Source organism: Lycorma delicatula, chromosome 9, assembly GCF_047948215.1.
Source record: "Lycorma delicatula isolate Av1 chromosome 9, ASM4794821v1, whole genome shotgun sequence".
NCBI lineage: Eukaryota > Metazoa > Arthropoda > Insecta > Hemiptera > Fulgoridae > Lycorma > Lycorma delicatula.
The window spans coordinates 103,565,362-103,589,965 of record NC_134463.1 but is presented as its reverse complement, the minus strand read 5'-3'; the positions used below and the strand labels follow the sequence as shown (position 1 = coordinate 103,589,965).

At 28.9% G+C, this 24,604-nt stretch overlaps 1 protein-coding gene across 1 annotated transcript in view; it reads left to right on the top strand.

Moving 5' to 3' along the window:
* Positions 1-24,604, top strand: part of LOC142329973 (homeobox protein abdominal-A homolog) — a 255,944-nt gene that overhangs the window by 18,369 nt on the left and 212,971 nt on the right. The window contains exon 2 of the mRNA XM_075374962.1: positions 1,433-1,465. Within this exon, the coding sequence (XP_075231077.1) occupies positions 1,433-1,465 (33 nt within the window). The remainder of the gene's footprint in view (positions 1-1,432; positions 1,466-24,604) is intronic.

Sequence of the window (24,604 nt, the reverse complement as noted above, 5' to 3'; positions counted from 1 at the left end):
TTTCAGTTAGTAGATGATTGTATGTATTTTATTTTTTCAATATCAAGTTCTTCTATATTTGATCTAAAATAAAAACCGTAATCAGCCGGTTCATACTTCCAAAAATATATATTTCGATTCTTTTATCATACCTTGATGAAATATATTGGGAGAAATAGAAATCTAATTTTGATGAAATCATTGCCTAACTTATACCATCCAAAATATTCAACACAAATGCACTAACAAATATATATATATATATTTATTTATTTTAGGGATTTTCAAAGACTGCGCCCTGTTACGTTTATATACATATGTATGCATAAAGTTTTTTGGACGCAAATCTTAACCGATTTTGACGAAACTCGGTAGGGTCAAGTAAACTTAACCGTATCGGGAATAAATATCTATTGATTTTCAAGCGAATCGGTTCATAGCAACCGGAATAAGATGCAAAAAAACGGGGTTTCGGGCGTGTTTTCAAGGTTAACTAAAACTTTACCATTCTGACGCACTTTGAGCGAAGTTTTTTTATTATACCTCCTTATGACGACATGAAAGCCCAAAGAATTCGAAATGTATTTTATATTTTGTAGGTAAGTAATTGATAATTTTAAAGGATTTTTCTTTATTTTGAACAACAAAATTGGATGTGCTTTAGTAAATAAAACAATATAAATTTTGTTCCGTGGTTTGTGTGTTGTTAGTGCATGAGAACGTTGAAATGTAAGTTTAAAAATATATTTTCTTTAAATTATGCACGATTGAAAATGTGATATTAATTGTATTGGATTTTTGTAGTTTTTGTTTGTTTGCACTATTAATATTTTAATGTTACTTATGGTATCGAATAAAAAGAAACGCAATAAATTTTTTAATTAAATAAAACTTTTATATGCTTCTTACAATAAATTTCTACTGTTCTTCTTTAGTCACACTGATAGCCGGTTAAAAAGCGTTAACCAACAGATGGCGCTGATCTTATCGGCACCAGTTTCCAAGTGAACTGTAAAAAGATAAGAAACAAAATTAAGCATAACCGCAATAAATAATTTCGTACACAATAAAATTCTTTATCTTTTAATTGTTATTATATGTTATAAAAACATAACCTAAAAATTATGCAAAAATTAATACAGTTTCGTCGATATGGCTGAAGAATTAATTGTACGGTAATTACGAATTATTAAAGTAACAAGTAGAAATTTAGTTTTGAAGCGATTTTATTTTAACTATTTCATTAATATATTTGTTACAGTTATCTTTTTGTAATAAATATAGATGCAATTTATTTTAAAAATTCCTAACGTAAATAAGTGTTTGCTTATTTTCATATACTAATTATTTTTAATAACTTACGGTCTAGTAAAAGATTGTAGTGTAGATTAAGATTTAATTTTATTCGAGTATTTACAACTTAGTAACATTTGTTATATATATATTTTTTCAGATTGGATGAGCCCATTCGACCGAGTAGTTTGCGGTACGTTGTGTTTTTTGTCTATCTATTTAATTTATATTTATTAACTTAAGTTAATCGATAATTAATTAATATATACCTTATTTTTTAAGAAAATCTATTTATTTACGAAATACGAATAACAAAGTTTTAATATTTTTTATTAATATTATTATACTGGGAAATAATTAAGTAAAATAATAAACGTTGTGACCGGATTAAATGTTGTGTTACTTTCTATTATTAATTTTGTCGTACGTTTAACCATAATTTTTCACGATCGTAATTTTAAATATTTTAAAAACAATTTAAAGCTAATACGCCTTCTAATTTTAATTGAAAAAATATCTTAGGTAAATTTTTTTACTAAATTGTTAAGTTTATAAAAAATAAAACTGCTTACTAAAAACATACATTTTTTGTTTCTCTTAATTTTTCCGTTCATATTTTTATTCATTTTGGAAATTATTACGTATTTTAGAGTAATCATATTGATAGGCTATTATGGGGGTACAACGGTATAGATATATTTAAATAAATGATTTTACAAGTTATCTTTCGTAAAATTGTTTTTTCTTTTTTCTAATTTTCCAAGATCGTTAACGGATAGGATGGGTATAGAACGATGGAATTTGACTCGTTATAAATTTGCCAGACTTTAGCAAGAATCAAACGGTACACCTTCGGTATTTTCAAGCCAGCACACTACCGCGTATGCCACTTATGTGACCGTAAATTTATTCTACAACTCTAACAAAATTTCTTCTCGATTAAAATTTTGTTATTTTATGTTATATTTAATAAAGATTTTGGCTTTCTACTTTTTTTTTTAAAAATAAGTCGTGTAACGAATTATTCATTATACAAAAAAAGTACTACTTTTTATTTTTGTTTCTGGGTAAATAATCCTGAAGGATTTTTTTATTTATATCATAATAAACTTGACAAATCTAGTAAACACGAAGAAAGTAATTTTATTTAAGAAACGTTATTTATTAAAGCGGGATCGTTTAGAATTTAAATTTATGCAATAGTTATGCGTATTATTCCCCGTATAACAGAAGTAAATTTAATACTGTTGGGATTTTATTTTTTATCTCCGATAAATTACACTTTTATTTTTTTACAACCCGTTGTACTGGAAAATCGTACATCGATTTCGGGTTATAAATAATAAGCTGAGATAACTATAACTTATTATGGAGCTTGACTATGTTTTTTTAAAAATTATCTTATTTTTAGTTTAATTTTTTTAATCGCAGTAAATCACGCCGTAGTTAAACGCGGGAGCAACGATCCGACGTTCTGTTTTCAGTACAGAGTTCCTAATTTAGTTGATAAAATATTCAGTTATTATTATTATTATTATTAATTTCCCGTAACCCGTTTTTATAAAAAAGTTTCGTTTCACTTCTAACGTTTGTTTCATTAAAATGCTTATGCATCAAATTATTCCGGAAAAATTATTTGTCATCTGATCTGTTGTTATATTTCTGACACACAATTCGTTAATATTTTACGTAGTACTACTACTACTTTAAATGTATTATTTCATAAATGTGAAGAGAATTTTTTTTTAAAATTTGTATCGAATTAGGTTTATAATTTTTCCTATCTTTTTAAAGAATATTTAGCATTAAATTAAAATAAACTTCTCAGATGGGCTAACTTATTGAAAATGATGATAATCTTACAGATCCATACCGGGTTGTTAAATAAATTAAAATTCCTATTTTCCATAAAGATCTTGGTGGAGTTTGCAGATTCTCAGGTTTTGATTAAAAGGGTTAAAAGGCCTCAACTGGATTCGGATTTCTTTATAAAACCGCTTCCAAAATCATTGGTTCCTAGAAATCGCTAACTATAATGATTTTTAGTACAAAGCGCCTTAATTGAGATTCTCCATATTAAAAATGTGATTCTCCGTTATCTTATTAGAAAAAATATTAATGTCGATAAACTTGAATAGTAATTTTTCGTTCGATGATTTTCAGCTGTAAAATTGAAATAAAATATTAACGATGTTATAAACATTTAAATGACAAGACTTACCGTAAATTTAAGCATAAATTACAGTAAAATATAGAGCTTATAATCTGACTGTATAATAATATCTTAAAAACTGGTAAATATTATCGACTGATATACCGTACAGATATATGGTAACTCAATTCTTTATTTTTTTAAATAAGAATCCCTTTTTGTGTATAGAATATTAAAAGAACTATAGCTTAAAATAAGTTCGCACAAGCAACATTTTTACGAAATAATGTAAAGCGTAATAAAACTACACAAAACGTGGAAGATTTCATTTAAGAAAACTTTAGTGGGTTAAATAAACCAGAGGAAGGAAAACCGTGAGAAATAGAATTTTCTGTTTAGGGGGATGTCGGTGGTCGTTTTACTTAGGAGGGGGGTCGATTGTTGTAAGGGAAAATAGAATAAGAGGGCGGTGTCGAAAGACTACGGGGAATAAACAAGGATCTAAGTCGACAGTAATGAAGACATTTCTGCAATTACTTTTCCCAGGAACAAGGAGTTACAACGCTTTTCTTGCACTATCGGTTCCCTTTGAAATCTTTACCCACCCTCTCTTCTATCTACTTTCTAATTGATAATAAACAATAGTTTACAGTTGACCCCTAGCATTACACTATACCGGTGGAAAAAACCTGATACTTTTGTTATTAAGTAAAGTATAAGATTCTTTTCTGTTTATGTTTCACTTAGTTGAATTATAATTTTTAAACGCGTTAAAAAAAGATATTAAATATGATTCTCTTTTGAATTTCTAACTTTCTGAACTTCTTTCAGATTCACGAGTAATTTTCTTGTTTTGTATAATAATTTTATTAAATTTATTATTATATTTTTAATTTCTTAAATAGATTCGTTTGTTATTCTGTATTATGTTTGTAACGTCATTTTTTTATGTCAGCATAGATTTATCGTTATTTATTTGAAATAAAGAATCAAGATTCATAAAACATTTAATTTTTTTCAAGAAATTTAATAATAATTATTTATTTAATAATTAAAAATGCAAGATGTGTTTTATTCAACCGTTTATAATAAATGTTACAGATAATTTTAATCTACGACTTTAAAAATGACTATAAGATAATTTTATTCTAACGAACTAAATCAATCGCAACTACATAACGGCTTAAAATTTGCTCCGGTAATTTTTTTTAAATTTTTTTATTGTAACGTCATAGCAACTTTAAAATTCGTTCAGCAAGAGAATTGAACAAAAAGTAAATACAGATTTATTTGAACCAACAATATGTGGCAAAATACCCAGTAGTTTGTGACTTAATAATGAAATAAAAGAGCACCCCGTAAGGCCGCACTATAAAGTCACCTAATTGAAACGGTAAATCAAATCAAGAATTTTGTTTCTCAACGATCTTGAAAAATCACTGATTGTGTTATCCAATAAATAGAATGCGATATTATTTGGGTGCCGATACAAATGATTTTGATATCGTGGGTTAGCCAGAGAGATTTCCTGTCGAACGGTTTGCAATTTAAAATCATTATTTATGAAGTTATTCCTTATGTACCAGGGCATGTTTAGCATTTTTCGAAGCGTTTTTGTCTGGTACGGTCCAAGTATGTCAATATTGGAATTGCTTGCTGTACCCCAAAATTCAAGCCGGCAACTCCAAAGAGACTTCGAAATGGATTTACAAATCAATAATTTATTTTCTACTAAAAGCCGAGATCTATGTCCTATTAGCCAGTACATGATTTTAAACTTGAGGTCCTGCTGTATCCGCTTAGATTTGATATATTTTTCCAAAGGTAAGTCGTCAGTCGAGATAAAAACCTAAATATTTACAGTCTTGAGACTTGGAATTGGAATATTGAAGATAGAAATAGAGGATAGTGTTCCTTTCGAAAGGTGAACGTGACGTGCTTCGACTCTGTTTCGTTTATTTTTATTTTCCAACTTGTAAACCAGGATTCGTGGACAGAGATATAATATTGAATATAATGAGCTGCAGCACTTGGATTGCCGTGGACAGCAAGAACTGCAGTATCGTCAGCAAACGTACCACTGTGGTATCTGCCGTAATCGGCAAGTCAGCCGTAAACAGAACATACAAGATGGGTCCGAGAACGCTTCCTGAGATACCCTTGATTTTATAAGGAACAAATCCGTTAAAACCTCTTCATATTTAACTTGAAAACATCTGCAGTCTAGGTAAGAGTTTAGCACTACATAGAAAACATGCGGTAAAATCTTTTTCAGTTTATATAGCAACCCTACATGCCAAACTTTGTCAAAAGCTTGACTGACATCAATGAAAACCGCTGAACAATATTTTTTTCTTGTGTAGAGCATGATTTATGAAGTTAAAAATCCTGTTTGCTTGCTCCACAGTAGCATGCTTCTCCCTAAACCCAAATTAGTGAATCGCACTGGTAATTAAGGGTAAAAAGTATAAAACGTACGTGTTTTATTTAACACGTCTGATGCTCTCAGATGGGCTGCAACCATATAGAGTAAATTAAACAATTTTAATTTCAATTTTCAGTGATAAAAATACGATTCCGCCGATTACAAAATACAATCTACAATTAGTTTTTTGTTGTTTTTTTTTAGTTTCATTAAAACTAAACATTCACCAAACTGAAATAAATCGGTGTTTAAGTATACAGAAGCATAATGAACGAGAAGATATACGGAAATTGTGTCGGTGATTCGACGGAAGAAAATTATGTTTGCACAACAAACCAAGATTTAAACGCCTGCATGTCATCAACGATAATTTTTGACGATAAAGACATTTTTGTATCATTACCTGCCTCGGATGAAAAATTATCGACGCAAAAACGTTATGCAGAACCTTAAAAACGTTTCGGTGCTTGATACAGTGCTATCATTAAGACTGTTTACAAAGGGATTTTTTTGCTCTATGATAACATACGTTTTTACGTTGTTCAAAAACATTACACTAGCAAAAGGTTTGATGAGAGGTATTGTACTACACCTCAAACAGTTCGGATCGAGCACTGTCTAAATTTATTATCTTTTTTTTTTTTATTTATATGAGTTTTTGACCTTATAATGACGTAACTGTGATCGGGTAGTTTAAGGAACAGGAGGCAAAATTCTTCAACCAAGGGACTGTCAAACTCATCCTCCGTTCTTAAAAATGCCTGAATGTCGAACAAGATTATGTTATAAAATAGTTTGAAACGTACTTTGATAGAAAAAATGGATTTGAGTTACAATAAATGTTTATTAGTTTATGACAAAACGATTCTTACTTAGAAGGTTATCCTCAATAACCCGTACAGAAATAATATTTTAAAGTTTTATTTTGAGTTAACACGAATCCGACTTAATTTCTTCTTCCGTATTTATGCTTTACCGTTTTTACAATCTTAGTATGATTTTCTGCTGTTGCTTAAGAGTTTTTGGAATTTAAATTAGTAGTAATTTTTTTTTTTTTTTTGGCGGAATTTTCGTAATGTATTCAGCTGAAAGACAATTCAGAAAGGTAACTTTTATATTAATTTTAACTTTATCTCCGACTTTTGAATACAGGTTGTTCTGTATCTGAACATAAATGATTTCATCAGTAAATTAAATTAACGCGACCTAGTGAATGAGATAAGATCTGATTTGATTCCTATTGTTTTAAAATAAAAAAGGTAAAAAAAAAAATGCTATTCTAGTAAAAGAGAAACTTTTATATTAATATATTTTAATGATAATTTGTTTCAATTTTAATTTTTTGTCTCGCCTTAAAATGTCATAGCTTATCAGAATACATTTTTTTACAATTGCGTATGTTGAACGATTTTATTTCATAATAAATTTGATAGGATTGTTTGTTATAAATGCTATTTTAGATGGATTAATACTGTGTACTGTGCAAAGTTATTCTTATCCAGAATAATAGATCTAGTGGTGACAATACAGAATGGACCTGAACGTACTATCTGAAGTGAAAAAAGAAAGAATGATGTGAGCTCTCGACACAAACGCTGGATGATTGAATTGTAGCGTCCATCAAGATAACTTTGTATTAGAATCGAGTTCAAGGTGATCTCATCCTGAAAAATAATGAAGTTGTTATTTTAATTAACTAAATTACATTATTTTTTAATACGGCATTGTTTTTCTAATGTACTTAAAAATTAACACTTTATTTTTATACAAGTCGATTCTCATGTTTTTTACAAATTTTACTTTCTATAAAAAAGATTCTGGGTTTGAATGACATAATTCTAATTCTATAAAAATTCACCTATTTTATAATTATAACAATAAAAATTTATTACGTATTGAGACTGAACCCTTAATTTTTAAATAAATTTATGCGTCCGCTATGTACTCGTATTTAAAATCTATAATCAGTAAATGCAATATAATTTAAGTTTATGCAATTAAAAAAGAAACCCCTTGGTTATTTGGGAGCTATATTATTGTAAAAGTGATCGGACAAAGGTTTATAAGAATAAAATTCCGTTTAAAACAACATAAAACAAATATTTATTCGTGGAATACATTGCACACAACTCCTGCCTAACTGTAATGGTATGCTATCGTATTAGACAACGTAGCTTATTTTTGTTTTATGGTAGTAACGTATTATATAATACACTCTTTTTTATACGACTAACGCCCAGGTATCTAAAGAACTGCGCATTAGATCTATAAGGAAATATCGCAATGAAAATGCGCGTTTCCAAAGTAACACGTGTTATAAATTGTGCTATTCGATATGTATATCAAGATTCTAACCGTTTAGACGATTCTTTAATTTTTACACATTAAAAATCATCATTCCAAAAACAGCTAGGATTAATAAATATTGGCCAGTATAATATCTCAGTTGGTCAGTGTAATAATCTCAGAACTGTATGTATATACATTTAGATCTGAAATGTTTTACAGCGGATATACAGTATACGGTTCAGTTGCTGAATTTTGGTATTACTTATCTAATATTTGTTTTTAAAGCTGATAAAATAAATCATAATACTCGTAACGCGAGGTCCATATTTCAAGTTTACCGTTAAGTTTTTTCTTCATTTTGTTTGACGTTTAAGATTGCTGTATACATTTATTTATTAATTATTATTAAATAATTAATCAATTTTTTTTATTATCAATTGCATATTTTCAAAAGAATACAATTCTTCATAAAAAATCATTTCACTTAAACATTTTTTATATAATAATATGGCACCTTTTAAAAATTACTCTAAATAAAAACTAAATTGTAAATAAAAAGAAAAAAAATATTTAAAACAAACCTATGTTTTCTTGTTCTTTTTTTTGTTAATATAATTAAAACATACAAAATTTATTAAAAATTTAATCAACAATTAAAAAACTAAACGAACCAAAAAAATAAATAAAAATTTCATCGATATTATAAATCACAAAAATAAGCTAAAGATTTACCTTCAAATGCCGATCGCGCAGATGGTTAGCGTCTTAATCTTTCATCCTGAGTTCCTGGTTAGAAACCGTAAGGCATTTTTCTTACTCTGAAAGATCTCATTTCCATGAATTAATTCTTCAAGAAAAAATGCCACGATCTTATGCAAGACCTAATGAGAGGTAAAACTGTAAAATAAATTTACAACGTACTACCTTAACCGCATTAAACAGAAAAGCTAATAAAAAAAAAAATAGATATATTTTACTAATCCTTAATTTAATTTTTTTTTTTAATAAAAATTTAGATTCAAAACCCATTCTTGGAAAAATGATATATAATAATTTATATATATATATATATATATATATATTATTATTAAATATATTTCACGGGTAGTGATAATGATAATAATTTTAATCTATGAACACATTTCCCGAATTCTTTCTCCCAAATAACTTACATTTCATTCACTTCATATTCATCCTTGAAAACTATGTACGATAATATCTAAATATTTTAATCTAACAGAATATTAATTAATGTAGACTACACATGTATTTTGCTTCCTTAATTATTATATTTTTAAAAATAATAATACAAAATACTGCATACAATGATCTAAGTTGCATGTAGGGAACTTGTTTCAACTGTCATATTGTTGTATTAAGTATGTAATATATACGTTATTTTGTAATTAGGATTTCCTCTAAATATACACTTTATATATATATATACATATATATATATATATTTATATAAAGTATATATATATATATTGTTTTTTTAATTAAAAATACTTCATAAATATTATTTTCTCATTCATGTCGTTTAATTACAATGAAAATTAAACATGAATTAATACTCGTTGAGTTACGCCTGCTTATCTATGAAAATTTAATTTACATTCTTGAAACTTTTCAAACGGTAATAATAAAAAATAACGTTGCATTTATTCTTTATGTTTTTTTTTGTTTTTTTATTATTACTGATTCAGCCATAAGAATTAGCGTTTACGACTGAATTACGTTTTCTTTTCATTATAAAATCAAGATTTTGTTTGCCGTTGAAAATTGTAGTTTTAAAGTATTAAGGGAATGCAGATTTGTAATTTGAACTTTTTAACCTAATAGTTATTGTTATAATTTTTATAATTCGGTTTAGTACGGGGCCATAACTCTATAAATGCGAAACTCTATAAAAATCTGTATTCGTTGTTTAAACGTAAAAAAGAAATCAGCGAATTTTTAACGAATTTTGTTGTTATTCGATTGGAAGGATACATTTTTAGTTGTTTTATAAGAGTTTATTCATTAATTTTCTTTGGATAAAAATAAAATTTAATTAAGCGCAAAAGTTTTATTTCACACAGTTCATAGTATTCATAAACATATTAAAACTCTTACGCTGTAATTAAACTTCCCCTATAAAAATTAGTCAGCGTTTGTAGGTTTTAGCAATTTTTTAAGCGGTCTCTTTTTTAGATAATTATTAAAAGGTCCTCTTAAATTAATCATCCGTTAAATTTCTAACAAATTAACATTTTTTACCCTTTATCCCTTCTTCTAACAGATCCAAAATTGTATTCTCTCCAAAATTCAAGTTTATAACTAAAATAATTTTATGGAGTATTTCAAAAGTTTTCAGGAATATTTACGCTGAGATTCCATTCTCAAATCGGTTTAAACTGTATATCGGTATAAACGGTTATTTATACGTTCGTATGTAAACAGAAATGCTTAAAAATATTTAAAAATTAAACAAAAACAAAGGTAAAAGTTAATTTTTTAATAATAATTTTTTTTAAGTGTAAAAATGAATTAATTTGTCAAATTTACAAATCCTTATTTCTCACAATTTTTCTTTTAATCATATCACAGATATTAAAAATTTTTTAATTTTAAAAAGTCAAAATATATTTTTAAGTAGAATTTTTACTTTTTGGAACACACTGCAACGTACTCCAGATTTTAAAGGATAAATCACTTTTGTAAACATCGATAAAAAAATCTCAATGAACATTCTCTCTTTTATCGATAATTGATTTTCAGATAAACTCCAGAGAAATTTTTTATTTACGTAATAAAATTTAATTTTTAGTATTAGCTGTAATTACTATGTACGTGAGGTGATGTTAAAGAAAAGAACGAATATAAATTAATAGTTAATTTACCGTTTTTTATTAATTTCAATGTCTGAAAACATCAAATGGGGTTAGCGGTTATGTGAAGAAATCTTGGTTAATTTTTATTATTATTTTTATTTTTTAGAGTTTGGAATGTGGTTATTAGTACTAAGGTAATTTCACTGTTTTATTATTATTATTTCTATAACAAACTAACTGAATTCTCATGTAACTTTTAAACTTAAATATTAACGAATAAAAAACACGCAAAATATGCCATTGTGCGTGCAATATAGCCACTACATAAAAGTTTCAGAATTACGGTATTACCATTCAAATTTAGAAGCGCATTACATCCAGCGCTGTAAAATATTTAACTTCTTATTCAGCAATAAGTTACACGAAACAAGCAAATTCAGATTACTTTCGTTATATTATACTAACCGTTAAAAAATTTTATCGATTTCTTTAAACTTTATTGTTTTGAAAATTAGTTTCTGGTTAAAAGGAGGATTTTACACGTGAAATTTACAGTCGTCATTAACTTAAATTGTCCTTGACATTTTTTATTTCTAATGGAAAACAAAAAATGATGTTCACCAAAGCGATTCAGAATTTAGAATTCTTATTTAAAAAGCGATTTAGAATTTTGATTTTAGTAGTAAAATGCACCTTATAAACAAAAAACTAGCTTCAGATTTTTCTATAGGAAACCCATAAATCTGGTTTTCCAAATATTTAAATCGGTTATTATTTTTTGTTTTAGAGTAAAAACAATTTATTCTTAAAACTATTGTTTTTCAAAAAAAAAAATTAAGGATAACAAAAAACTGGACAGAATATGGAAAAACAAAAAACTAAATAAGATTTTAAAATTAGCTTTTCGTATTTAAACAAAACTTGATTTAAAAAACTAATCTACTTATAATGTTTAGTTTCCTGCATCACATTTATTTTGTTTTCATTTCGCTTCAACTACGTATTGTGTTTTTATATTGTAAGAAGTTAAATAAATAATTATAATTCTACAAAAAAAGGAAGAATTAAGATAAATTTGTTAACGTAAAGATTTGTTTTTCATATTGTTCTTATAACTTACCTCCTAAATGTTTATTTGCCAGCCGGGAAATCGGGTTTTTTTGTTTTAAATGAACATATTAGAGTTAAATCTGTTTATTATACCGTAAAATAATTGAAATGTTTCTCTCATATTCTCGCTAAGAACCTATGATAGTTGAGTTACGGTAGAAAGATATTTAATACGAGTCCTGCGTTAGTTGCTATAGTAACGTTTCGGAAGCGATGTTGTCAAACCTCTACTTCGATATTTACATTTTTGTATGACCACGTGTTAAAGGTTTTAGGTTTAAAAGATTTTTTTTACTTTTTTAAGATTTAAGAAATCGTTTTTTTTTTTTAGATTTTAAGATTTTTTTTTACTAGATTTTTTTTGCTTTTCACATCTTAAGGGATTAAACAATAAATATTGTTATTATGCGTTTAATAATGGCATTAATCGCCTTAATTAATCATCTTTATTAACTCGTCACTTGTGTACTTTTTAATAACGTTTATTTGCCTACCTTTATTCTTTTCTTTTTTCAATCGCTTTGACTTTTTCTACCGCAGTAATCTGAATTAGTTGTTTTAAGTATGAATCACGATGAAATGTTTCCATTTATTTATTTTAAATTACGGAAAAAATACTTTTAAAATCATACAAAAATTGTCTTTCCGAATGTATATTCAAAATCCACTTTCTACTATTCGTTCGTACTCGATATTTTGTCCATAAAAAATCAGGTTTGATACAAAACAAATATGAAATAAATCGATTTAGTTGTGTATATCGTAAATCTGTAAAATTGCGATTAATATGTAAAATATATTTTTGAACGTTTTTAAAATTATTTTAATACTGTAGCGGTTGTAATATTGTCAATAAATCGTACAAATTTATTTAAAAAATATACAATTATTGTTTAACAATATTAATTTATACTATATGTTCTTCTTAAAAATCCAGCAATATTTCGGTTATCCCTTGCCGTTTGGGTTGGTGATATAAAAAATTGTTTCGGACAAAGGTTTTAGGTAATGTTTAGAGGAATAACGACTACTTTAATCTGATTGATACTGTGCCTATAAAGGAGGTATGATTTTTTTTCTTCGAAACTCCATTTTTTCCATCCCCTGGCCAATAAGTTGGTGGTTTCAAAAACTTTACTTAAGTTTTAGCTTCTTATTCAAAGAATAGTAGAAACTTTAAACGATTTCGATATTTTACTTAATAAGAAAGTTATAGCGATATTTTTTTTTTCGAAAAAGCCCCCCCGATTTCCACATCCACGGACCGATTTTGCTCATTAACGAACTCGACTGAGATTTTGAGTCGTTATATTTTGCGTATCAATTTGAAAGTGATTGGCGCAAAATTACGGCATTTATCGTGTTCAAAAGAAAGTGAAATTTTATATATATATATATATATGTATATATAGACGGTGATTTTGGAGTCTGAGGGATGTCAAAACGCAAATATATTTCAAAATTTTTCAAAAGTCGAATCATGGTATCTATTACAATAGGGAGCTTTGTTATGAAATCTATCGACAAAATGTGGTCTCAGTCAAGTATGTTGTGTTACTCTCATCATGTTAGTTTGAAATGTCAGTAATAGTTTCGTTAATAAAGGCGATGTAGAAATCAAGCGTAATGAAATTTACTTATGTTTAAAGAAATCGTTAACTACTAATTAATTTATCGTTTTTAGCCTTTGTAATCATTGAAAATAGAACAAAACTTTTATAACAATTAATGTTTTAACAAAGAAGAAATAATATTATTGTTATTAAGGGGTCAATAACAATTCTAGTAAAGTGTTTAGTAATGTACATAAAAAGTAAATAGTTGATATAATTTTACACCTGATTAATTCTAAGGGGTAAGAAATCTGTATGTTTAGTACTGCTAACCTTTCTCTGCTTCATTATTTTATCACTTATTGACCCGTTTCGGAACCACTTCGTTGTCAAGAGTCGTTCCGAAACGCGAAAAGAATGAAGCTAAGAAAGGTAAGCGGTACTAAATGCATTACGTTAACCGTTTGAATCCGTCGTCAAAGATTATCAGTTTTTTGTCAAAGCGATCCAGTCGTTAGGCGGTGTATAAATCTACGATCGATCTATTATTTATATCGGATCGGATCCTGAATGTTTCGTGAAATAAAATATGTCGAACATTAAATTTTCAATAAGTAAAATAAGCGTCAAATAAATCCGAACTTCCTAAAACGATTGTTTTAAGAAGTTCGGATTTATTCGACACTTCAGGCTAACGTTAGGTTTTATTTTTACATCCTTCTCCAAGACCAGGCGGCTCTATAAGCAGACCTGCCGAAAGCATCGACAGTCATAATAAGATATTACACTTACAGGACAACTAATTCTTAACGCGGGATTAATTGTGTGTTATGTCGTATGTGACCGATAGAACTTTAGAGAAAAGAAAGGATTACGTATCAATTAAAGGAAAGATAATCAGAAAAGAGATCTACGCTTAGACGGATGGTAGGATTAATAAGGATAAACATTCAAATAAGTATTTCCAAGTCGTAGATCCTCATCTCGCTCAAATTTGTGGAAACGGTTCAGGTATCTTTACTTTTAATATGAGAGCGGTACACAATTAAGCAACGATATGGAGTTGATCGGCTCAAATATACGTAATAAAAAAATACAAATGATCTAGTTAAGTACCGAGTCGGGCTTCATTGAAGAAAACATGTGAACAAAATCATATACAGTTAAGCTTTAGAAAGAGGTAGTTACATCGTTCAGTGTGCTCAAGTCTACGGACACACGAGAGTTTTTTCAAACCAAAATGCAGCGTGAAAAACTCATAATACTCATAACTGGCTGCTGTAGCATAAACATGGTCAGATGTAACTTGTTTTCCCGTTGGCGTGGGGCTCGCTATCGTGTTCTCAAGGCTGCTCGCTGGCGAACACAACCAGACTTTTTTTTCCAAGATTGATTTCAAGCTTAATAAGTGCTCACACGCGCGTGAAAACACTTCCCTGCCGTTCGCTGTTTCTATTTCTGCTATATTCGTGTTCTTTTCTTCAGTTTTTGATATTTAAATAAGTATATCATCGGAATACTGCTTGGATAATGTTCTTGAAATTGAAAAATATCCATACCTTTTGATACATTGCATAATGGTTTCAACAACCGTGAACTAAAAAGAGATGCTTGGATGGCTGTAAGTAAGAATATTATTGGTGAAAAATGGAGCCAGATGGATGAAAACACAATCTAATTTTGATAAGTAGTAACAAAATGTTATTTTTAAGTTACAAGTTATATAAATAAACTAAGTTGTAAGTAGATGATAGTTAATTAATAGAGGGCATAATACAAATCTTACTAGTACACAATTTTAAAGAATTTGATACAAAATTATTGCTTTTACTAGTAAGCAGCTTGTACCGTAAAGCTCCTATGCTGCAACGGTACAAGAACGATTTTACCAGGTCACTGAACCTGCAGGAGAACAGAAGTAACTTTTGAAACTGTCTCTGATTTCAACTCCAATGTTGTTTTCTGTTGTTCCAATTGCAGGAATACTTTCTAGCAGGCATGACAGTGTCTTCAAAACTGTAACCGTTCGGTGTCTTACGAAATTATGAAGCACACAGCGTGCTTGGATAACGATGTCGGCCATATCAATACTAAAATCTATTGGTCGATCAAAAATGCGCCATTTATTTTCTAATGTGCCAAATCTACATTCAACGCAACACTATGCTCTGAATAGCCTTTAGTTATAAACTCTTTGTTGCCAAGTCAATTTTCTTGCAGGATACGGCCTCATGATATTTTCACACATAGCTAAAGCTTCATCGGCTAAAAAAAGCGTAGGACACTGGTTGTACATACAGATCGTTTGGGAAAGGTAGAGAATCTGGCAGTATAAAGTTTGTCGGTAATTCGTTTTACCTAGCTCACTTGTTTTCAGTATATTTGAATAGAAAAAAAAAAAATTAGTTAAATATATTCGTTCCCTGAACTCCAAGCTTTATAATTGTTATACGTTTGCCGTTAATTATCCTCTAGTAATGAGGGAAATTTGCCCTTTTTACGTATTGATCACCGATAGCCTTCCATTCTTTCACAGTTGCCTGTGTGGATCCGGATGAAATGTTTGATGTAACAGTTGCCACGTATAAAAAAAATGGAACCAAGTGACAACCTTCAGTTTCAAATTCAATTCGTGCAACTTATTCAGACGTACAGCAATCGGAATTCTAATTCGTACGAGAGTACTTCTATATCGACTCCATCCCCTATTAACAGCACCCTATCATTGTCATCGGCTACGTCGAGGGAACCATCAACAGCAAATAGACCGTTTATTAAGAAGATGAGGATTTAGTGTTCTCCTTTCTTAATATGTAAAATTAACTTGTAATTTTATGAAAAATAAACCGCATTGTAAAAATACTAGGTCGCAGAAGATTAACTTTAAGCTTAGAGTTACTGCTAGTTTTTCTTCTGCACTTTTACAGTCCCGAATTACAGTATCACTTTTTCTAATTTCATCTTCGACCTTAGATAATAGTGTTTCAAATGAAGATATAGAGATTCTATAGTACTCAAAAAATTTTCTGGTTATCCTTTCAGCTTACTGTGTAGAAGTGTACATTCCCTTTATTGATCGTTCACTTCCGATAGAATGTAACCAGTACGTTCTTTGACGTCGGCGAATAATTAACGATGCACTTAACGTGTTAACAGCATTTTTATTTATTGAAAACGGGTTTATGTTGTACTTAAGAGTACAAACAAACGACTGAGCTTGCATTAAAAAATTATGCACGTGTGGCCGGCTGTGTGTGAATTTTCAAGCTGCGTTTACAGCATGAAAAAAACGCTCGGTATGGCCGTAGCCTTAACCCGCATACCACTGATTTATTCTTAAAAATTGTATTCACCGTCTTCGTTTTTTAGCGTATATTTTTAAAAGAATTGTCGATTTTTATCTACAAGATTTGTTTTAATACCGTTTCAAACTCAATCGTTTTAAAAATAGTTACAGGAAATAGAACAGGTAGTTTGTGTCTTTCTTCTAAGTTTAGTACGCGTACCTTAAAGAATGAAAGAAAGCGAATTCATTTTCTTCTTTTCAGATAAAAAAGAAAGGGTTTAACTTTTACCCTTGTACGTTTTTTTTCTTTTTTATACCTTTCTTTATTCTGTTACAGTTAAACAATTTCAATAGGGTAAATAAAAGTATTGTTATAAAGCTTTCTCATATATAGTAGTATGTTGTTCTTTCTAAAAAAAAAACGGTCACATAACAACATGTCTTTAAAAAAAGATGTAAAAACTACTCGCTTTCTAAAACACGTCAATATTTTCTTCCTGAAGATCTTTTCATAGAATTTATTAAATTTATTCCTTGGTGGCAAGCTATTTTATCTTGAAATATATTTTCACATATTTATAAAGTGATTCATTTTTTGTTTTTTTTTCCAGAGTCAACCTTTCATAAATGGTAATCTTTATACATATATATATATATATATATATATATATATACGTTTCTGAATTAATTTTTAATCAAAATTTCATTAACTTCTGTAAATATATATTTTTTTTATTTTACAAGGAAATTTTGAATTGTTTTTATTTCTAACAAATTTTGTACAAAGCACTTAAACTGTATTTAAGTTTTCAAAATAATTTCAGAGTTAACATAACATAAATGAAAATTTGCGTATTAATTTTTTAGACTAGTCCTGTAAACTACGTTTTTCTTTTTCTTTTTCTCTTAACCTTATGTTAATAGAACAAATGAAGAAAAAGCACATAATTTATTTAAAATATTATCATTTAAAAATTGCTGTGTATTTTTTATAAAGTGTAAGAAACAGTAATCGCAACAAAAATTGTGCGTTTGTATTTAATATCCAAAACGTAAGATTTTTTCCTCAATAATTCAGTTAGTTTAGAGGGTGCTAAATGTCTTTAAGGTGACATATTTACCGTTAAATTTTTACATTGAATAATATTGATTATAGATAATAAATATTGTAAGTAAATCGACCTAAAATTTATATTTATTGGTTTCCTAACTGCACAAAAATAAAATGAAATGTAAAGATTGAATTTGAATATGTTTCCGTAATAAAATTTTGAAAAAGTAATTGTTTACCTGCAGTTTTCATAAAGGTACACATGCACAGGATTTGTGAATTCTAACATCCTAGTATAATTAACGATAGAATAACTTACTCACCGATTTTCTGAGTTATCCATCTCTTTAAAATAAATTATTAATAGGTTATTGTACGGTGTTTTACTTCATTCGTAGATTCCGCAATGATTTTCTCTAAATGTAGAATAGTGAACGTCAGCAAAAGTTTAGGATCGTTGTAATACACGGTTTGGCTCGAAAATAAGCGTACTGATTTTTTGTTTCATTATCTATTGAACTTACCTGAAATTACAAGTTATCTCGTTCGAAGTATGACCCTTGGGAAGTTATACAACAGTTCCAACGTTTCTTTCGCTGTTCATAGCAGTACCGGAAGTCATTTTCCTTAAGTTTGTGTAGCTCATCGGTTACAGTCTTTTTTCATTTTTCCATCGTCTTGAAATGATGACCTTTCAACTTAGGGAAGAGGTAGAAATCGTACGGAGCTATATCTGGGCTTTAGGGAGGTTGTGGAAGTAGGGGAATGTTTTTCGTAGCCAGAGATTCTTGAATTGAAAGCGAAGTGTGAACTGGTGGTACATTACCGTGGTGCAGGACCCGATCGTTTGCAATCTCTTTCGGACTTGCTGGACCCGATTTTGTAATCTTTCCAAGACATCTTTTTTTGTAAAAGGCGCTATTAACTGTGTATTAACGGAGGTGCAAATTCTTTGTGCACAATGCACAGCTCGCACCATATCCACATTTTTATCGTTTTGTGAGGAGTTTCATCTTCCAAAAAAAGGGTCGTCTTCAAAATTTCTCGGCCGTCTTTGAAAGCTTTTTGCCATTTAAAAATCATAGTTCTCGGTAGAGCGGCATCTCCATAATCTTTGGTTAAAGAACCAGATGTTTTTGTGGCAGACTTGTTGAGTTTCACAGAAGATTTGATAACGTAACGATGTTCCATGGTTTCCTCCATCGCAAACGTACCGAGGTTATAAAACACGATCACACACGAACAGCAGTGGCGCGGGACTGACTCAATCGATCAAGTTGAAACAAGTATGCACGTGCAGCCAAGGCACTACCTACGCGCTGTTATACATCAAGGACATTTTACATTACCTATTCTTACGTAGGAAAAACAGTAGATTTAATTTTGGACACAAATTTCATATATATATGAGACATACACACTATTTAATTTTCCTTTAATATAAATATAATTTTATAAACGTTAAATTTACTGCAAACCAGTAAAAAAAATCATTTTTTGCTGGTTTGGTGCTGTTTTTCTTCCTTTCTGTTCTGTGTTAATTTTTTAAGCATAGCATACTCGTAATTAATACATATTATTTCCTCAGCTATCTGTTTCTGTTTTATAAATAATAATTTTCATCTTTCTGTACGGTTTTCCAATAGATTAAAGAAAAAAAAACTGAATGGCTGATGGTTCACTCTATATATACGTTTTTGCCCACGTATATGTAACGTAAGAGAAATTTGTACATAGATCTTTAAATTCAAAAAGATACATAACAAAATAAATACCGTTACAAAACAACAAACGAATTATTTTTACATGAAAATTGTTTATTGCAATTTATATAAATATCCAATAAAATGCTTTTTTTAGGATTACCATTTATTAGAATTATACAATTTTTTTTTTCTAAGAATCTGTGTCTAAGATACTATTAATATACCGTAATGCCAATCTCGCCAAAGAGTCACTTTCAATTAATTGATATTTCTTGAAGATAAAGTAGAACTGAAATTTCCCTAAAAAAAATGTTTAAACCAGTTACATTTAGGTGTGGAATTCATTGATTAATTAAAATATAAGTTCATATATTACTATGGTAAGAAAAATTCTTTATCGAATAGTATTGAAAAGAAATTGTAAATAGTTTCTATAAATAAAAAGATTTGGCAGGATGTAGTAAATGGAATCCTATTTACGGGTGATGATGGCCTTCTCAGTTGTTTGCAGAAAAAAAATTTCATAAAAAAAATAAGTATATAGACTTTATTATCTTGTAAAAATATTACTTTGATATTATACGATCTCATTTTTGTCATCTGACAGCTGCTAAAAAAATAAATAAATTCCTAGATAAAAGAAATTAAAAATTTTAGAGACTTGTTTCAACAACAATTTTTTAGGTAAACGACGAAACCTCAAGGTATTTCTTGAATGTTTCACTTCTAGTGGACTTCAGCAGTCCTTTTAATCTGCGTGCCGCTTTGCTGAAAGAAGTGCCGTTTTCAAGCTTTCTGTAGCCCTGCCACTTTTTCTTAGCCCTTAGCTCTTAGAACTAATGAAGTCCATCGCCTCCTTTGGATAGGCTGTACGTTCTCTCCTTCATATCCCTCTTCCGGTCTCGAGCAGCTAGCCTCTTCTTGCATTACTGCGGTCAAATACTGTGTTGCATATTCAATATTCCTTAAACACCTCAATTGCACAGATACAACTAACCCCTCTCGACCCAGTTATGATATGAGCCCGGTCGTCCTTTTAGAGAAAGACCAAAGACGTTTCTTCTTTATCACCGTCGTGCTGATTGTGAGTGGTCTGATGTCGTGTCATGTTGTTTCTAACCGAAGTGTAGCATGATGACACATCCGAGGTCGCAAAAAATCAAGTAATTAAAACCAATATACCTGTAGGGGGCTCTCTATTTGCTGAACGAGGGACTCAAAATTGGAGTTAAGTTTCTTTTTTTTTGTCCTCAGCATTTCGCAGCCATGCTCTTTCATCTCAGCATAGGTTGGCGGGAGGTTATTAGAATCAGTAAAATTCATATTTACTTATCTTATTTACCTATCGTATTGCATGAATCTTAACATGCTGACCTTTTGCCTACAGATTCAAGTAGAGTACTAACCCTTGAAACGTGGTGCACCCATTACCTATGTTTCCTCTCAGTATTTTTCTGTACACTCTGCAACACCTATAGATTAATTCGGTTAGTCCACCAAATTATAAAATAAAAAAAGTCTGATGTGGACACCACATTACTTCCTTGTATACCTATTATTAAAAATACGTAAAATATTATTTCTTAATTTCTGATTTTTTTTTTTCATATTTTTATTCTATTGTTATTTTTGAATTATTACTTATTGTAAAACTTTTTTTACAATCTGAGGTTAATATAGCAATATTTTAAATTTAAAAAAATATGTATCTATATGAAGTAATCTTCGAACCGATGTGCCTTCCTCTTGTAAGATACAAATATTTCATTAATTCAAATTTTATTTAGGTATAATTCTGGAACGAATAAAATTAGAATTAGAAAATTAATAAATTAAGTACCGCTTATGATATATTGTTAAAAAACATTTGTAACCCAAAATCCAAAAACATTTGGATTTTGGGTATTTTGTAAACTTTTGTCCAGTCGATTGCAGTCAAAAGGGAAGGTGCAAAACTAGATGCTAAAACAGTCCTAAATTCAAAATTTCAACATCCTACGGCTAATCGTTTTTGGGTTATACGAGATACCTACATTCATACATACGTAGTACGTACGTACATACGTCACGCCGAAACTAGTCAAAATGGATTAAGGGATGGTCAAAATTATATTATATTTCAACGAATATTTCCGTTGAAAAACCAAAAATTAAACTCGCTATAAAAAATATACTTCCACTTTGAAATCGTTGTTCAGAAAACTGATATTAAGCGAAAACAGAAATACAGATAAAATCTTTGCACTAACAACCGTTAAATAATATTCACCGAAATAAAACAAAAATAACAAAACCCTAATCATGCAATATAATACTATTAGAGGAAAAATTAAGAAGTCCTCTGGTTTTTTAATGATGATCAGTATTTTAGGAATTGAAAAGAGTATACGGATATAATTATGGAATATCCGTTTCAGAAATGTACAAAAAAATACATAAAATTGAATTTCATATTTGATTCAGGAGGTTTTTAATACTCTTTTTACTCGTAATTAGATAACATTTTAGCTACCCCAAAATTATAAAAAAGAAAAATTATAACGTAACTGTATAGTAGAATCATTGTTTTATCGTACATTTTAATCATAAAGATTTTCATTACTTCATTCATTCTAAAGAACCTTTTGTTAATCAGTTAGAAATGAACCACCTGTTAAATGAGCCTTATACTAATACATAATACTGATATAATCTAACCATTAAAATACAGTAAAATAATTTACAGCGAATGACTTATCTTACATAAAATCAATGCCGTTTGTAAAAGTCCCTCAAACATATTTGGTACTTTAGTTACAAAAAGCAAAAGTAAAATTAATTTTTTAACTTATTTTTACTATTCTGAATTACTTTAATGTTTCACCACACAAAATCGCACATTTTAATAAAAGGATGATTTAATGATTAAATAAAACTCCTAAATAGAATATCTACAGCCTTAGAATTTCCGAAATTTATCCTGTAAATGAATGTTTAAATTTTTATTAGGCAAAATAAATTAATGTGTTTATATTCGGCATATTACTTGAATCTAATTCAAAAGAATAGAAATTTTTTTCCGTTGTTCACAATAAAGTATAATTATTAAATGTAAACAAAGTTTGGATTATTTTTGTATCGTTGAAATTTTGAAACTTTTAACGTTAATTAGAATTGTACTGCTCAGACAGAGGAAGTTAATGACATAAAATTTTACCAGAAAATTTCCTTATATACAAAGGAAAAAATACAAAGTAAACTGTGGAAAATGCCTTGGTTCAATAATGATCTCCGTTTAAGACAATTTTCCGTAAATTGGTATTGTCCGAGAGGAGAAATTTTACCGTGTTTCACAATTATAAATTTTTGCAACGATATTCATTTATTAACTTCTTTAAACAATCGAAAAAGTCGATTATGAAATCATAAAAAGATACATTAACTTTTTAAAACTAAAGCGTAATATATATAAAAAGTAAAATTGTTTAAATCGCAATTTTTTTATGTTCAATAATTGCTATTTAATTTGACTATTTTCAACTTACCGGATAAGATAGGATTTTTAGATTTCCCAAAATTAAAATTTTAATGAAATCAGGATGAGATTGAAATTCTTCAAAACTATTTGTTCCCAGTACACCGAAGGACATTCATTTCCGTTTATTGGGGGATTGCAACGGTTACATTGCAAATTCAGATAGCCGATTTCAGAGTGATAATCAAAACCCGATTTGAGACACATTTCTCGAAGATATTGAACTCTATTTTGAGCCGAGTGTATATCGTATTCTTCAAGTCTTTGAGAAAGTTCTGGCGTAAATCCGATCGTAAATTCTAAATACCCTAGAAGTTCTTTCTTCTATCTAACCTTGTTGACCTAGGTATTATGAAATTATTAATATGATATTGAAAACATAATGAATTTGTGCCTATTATGTGAACGCTTATCCTGATAGAACTTTTTAGTTCAGGATATAAAAATCTACGGAGTTACTATACCCGCGTGAGGATGGTTAGCGCGGGACATTGCCGCATTTCATTAAATTATGTAAAATACATAATAATTTCCTGAAGAAATAGATATCAAAATTCAATATTCCTCAAATCATAAAACATTTTATTAAAGGTGTAAATAGTCGCAAATCCCTGTAATTTTGTTATAAGACTAATATATTTTTACGTGTATTTCGATAACACTACAAATTAATTTTTTATAAGCAGTGACATTACATTTAGGAAATCGCATAAGATCTGTCTGAAGAAGTCCATATTGACATAGACAACGATCGATATAGACAATGACAATCGATGTAGATAACGACTTAAATTTAGTAAAAGTCGCTCTAGGTATTATTTATACGGTTTTTTTTCTATTAATGATTTATATAATAGTGAGGTCGCTGCGATTTGAACTACGGTAAATATTCCGTCATAAGAAAGCTACAATTAAAATTTCGTAATGATTAATAAAATATAATATATTAAAAACAATATATATATATATTTGTAAATTATTAACTGACTAGTATTCGTAATTATTTATATTTAAAAGTAGGACACACGCGGCGCGCGCGCGCGCGCACACACACAAACACAGACACACACACACACACACACACACACACACACACACAGTCACATACAACACAATACATTAAATATACGTAGAAAACATTAATATTTGCCTGTTATTATTCATTAATTAAAACGGAATTTTATTTTTAAATTTATTTTAAATATACGCGAGTGTAAAAAGATTTGTAATGAAATAAATAATAATTTGTTTTTATGAGCTTCTATTTAGAATTAAACGTAGACTTTATGTAGTTATGTACGATGCGGTGAATAGCGATTCGGGTAGTCTATATTTACTCGCGTATAATAAATAACATTATAAAAGGAGTTAGTTAAATTAGTTTTAAAAAATGCATACGAAATAAATGCTATACGTACTACGTATTTATAAAC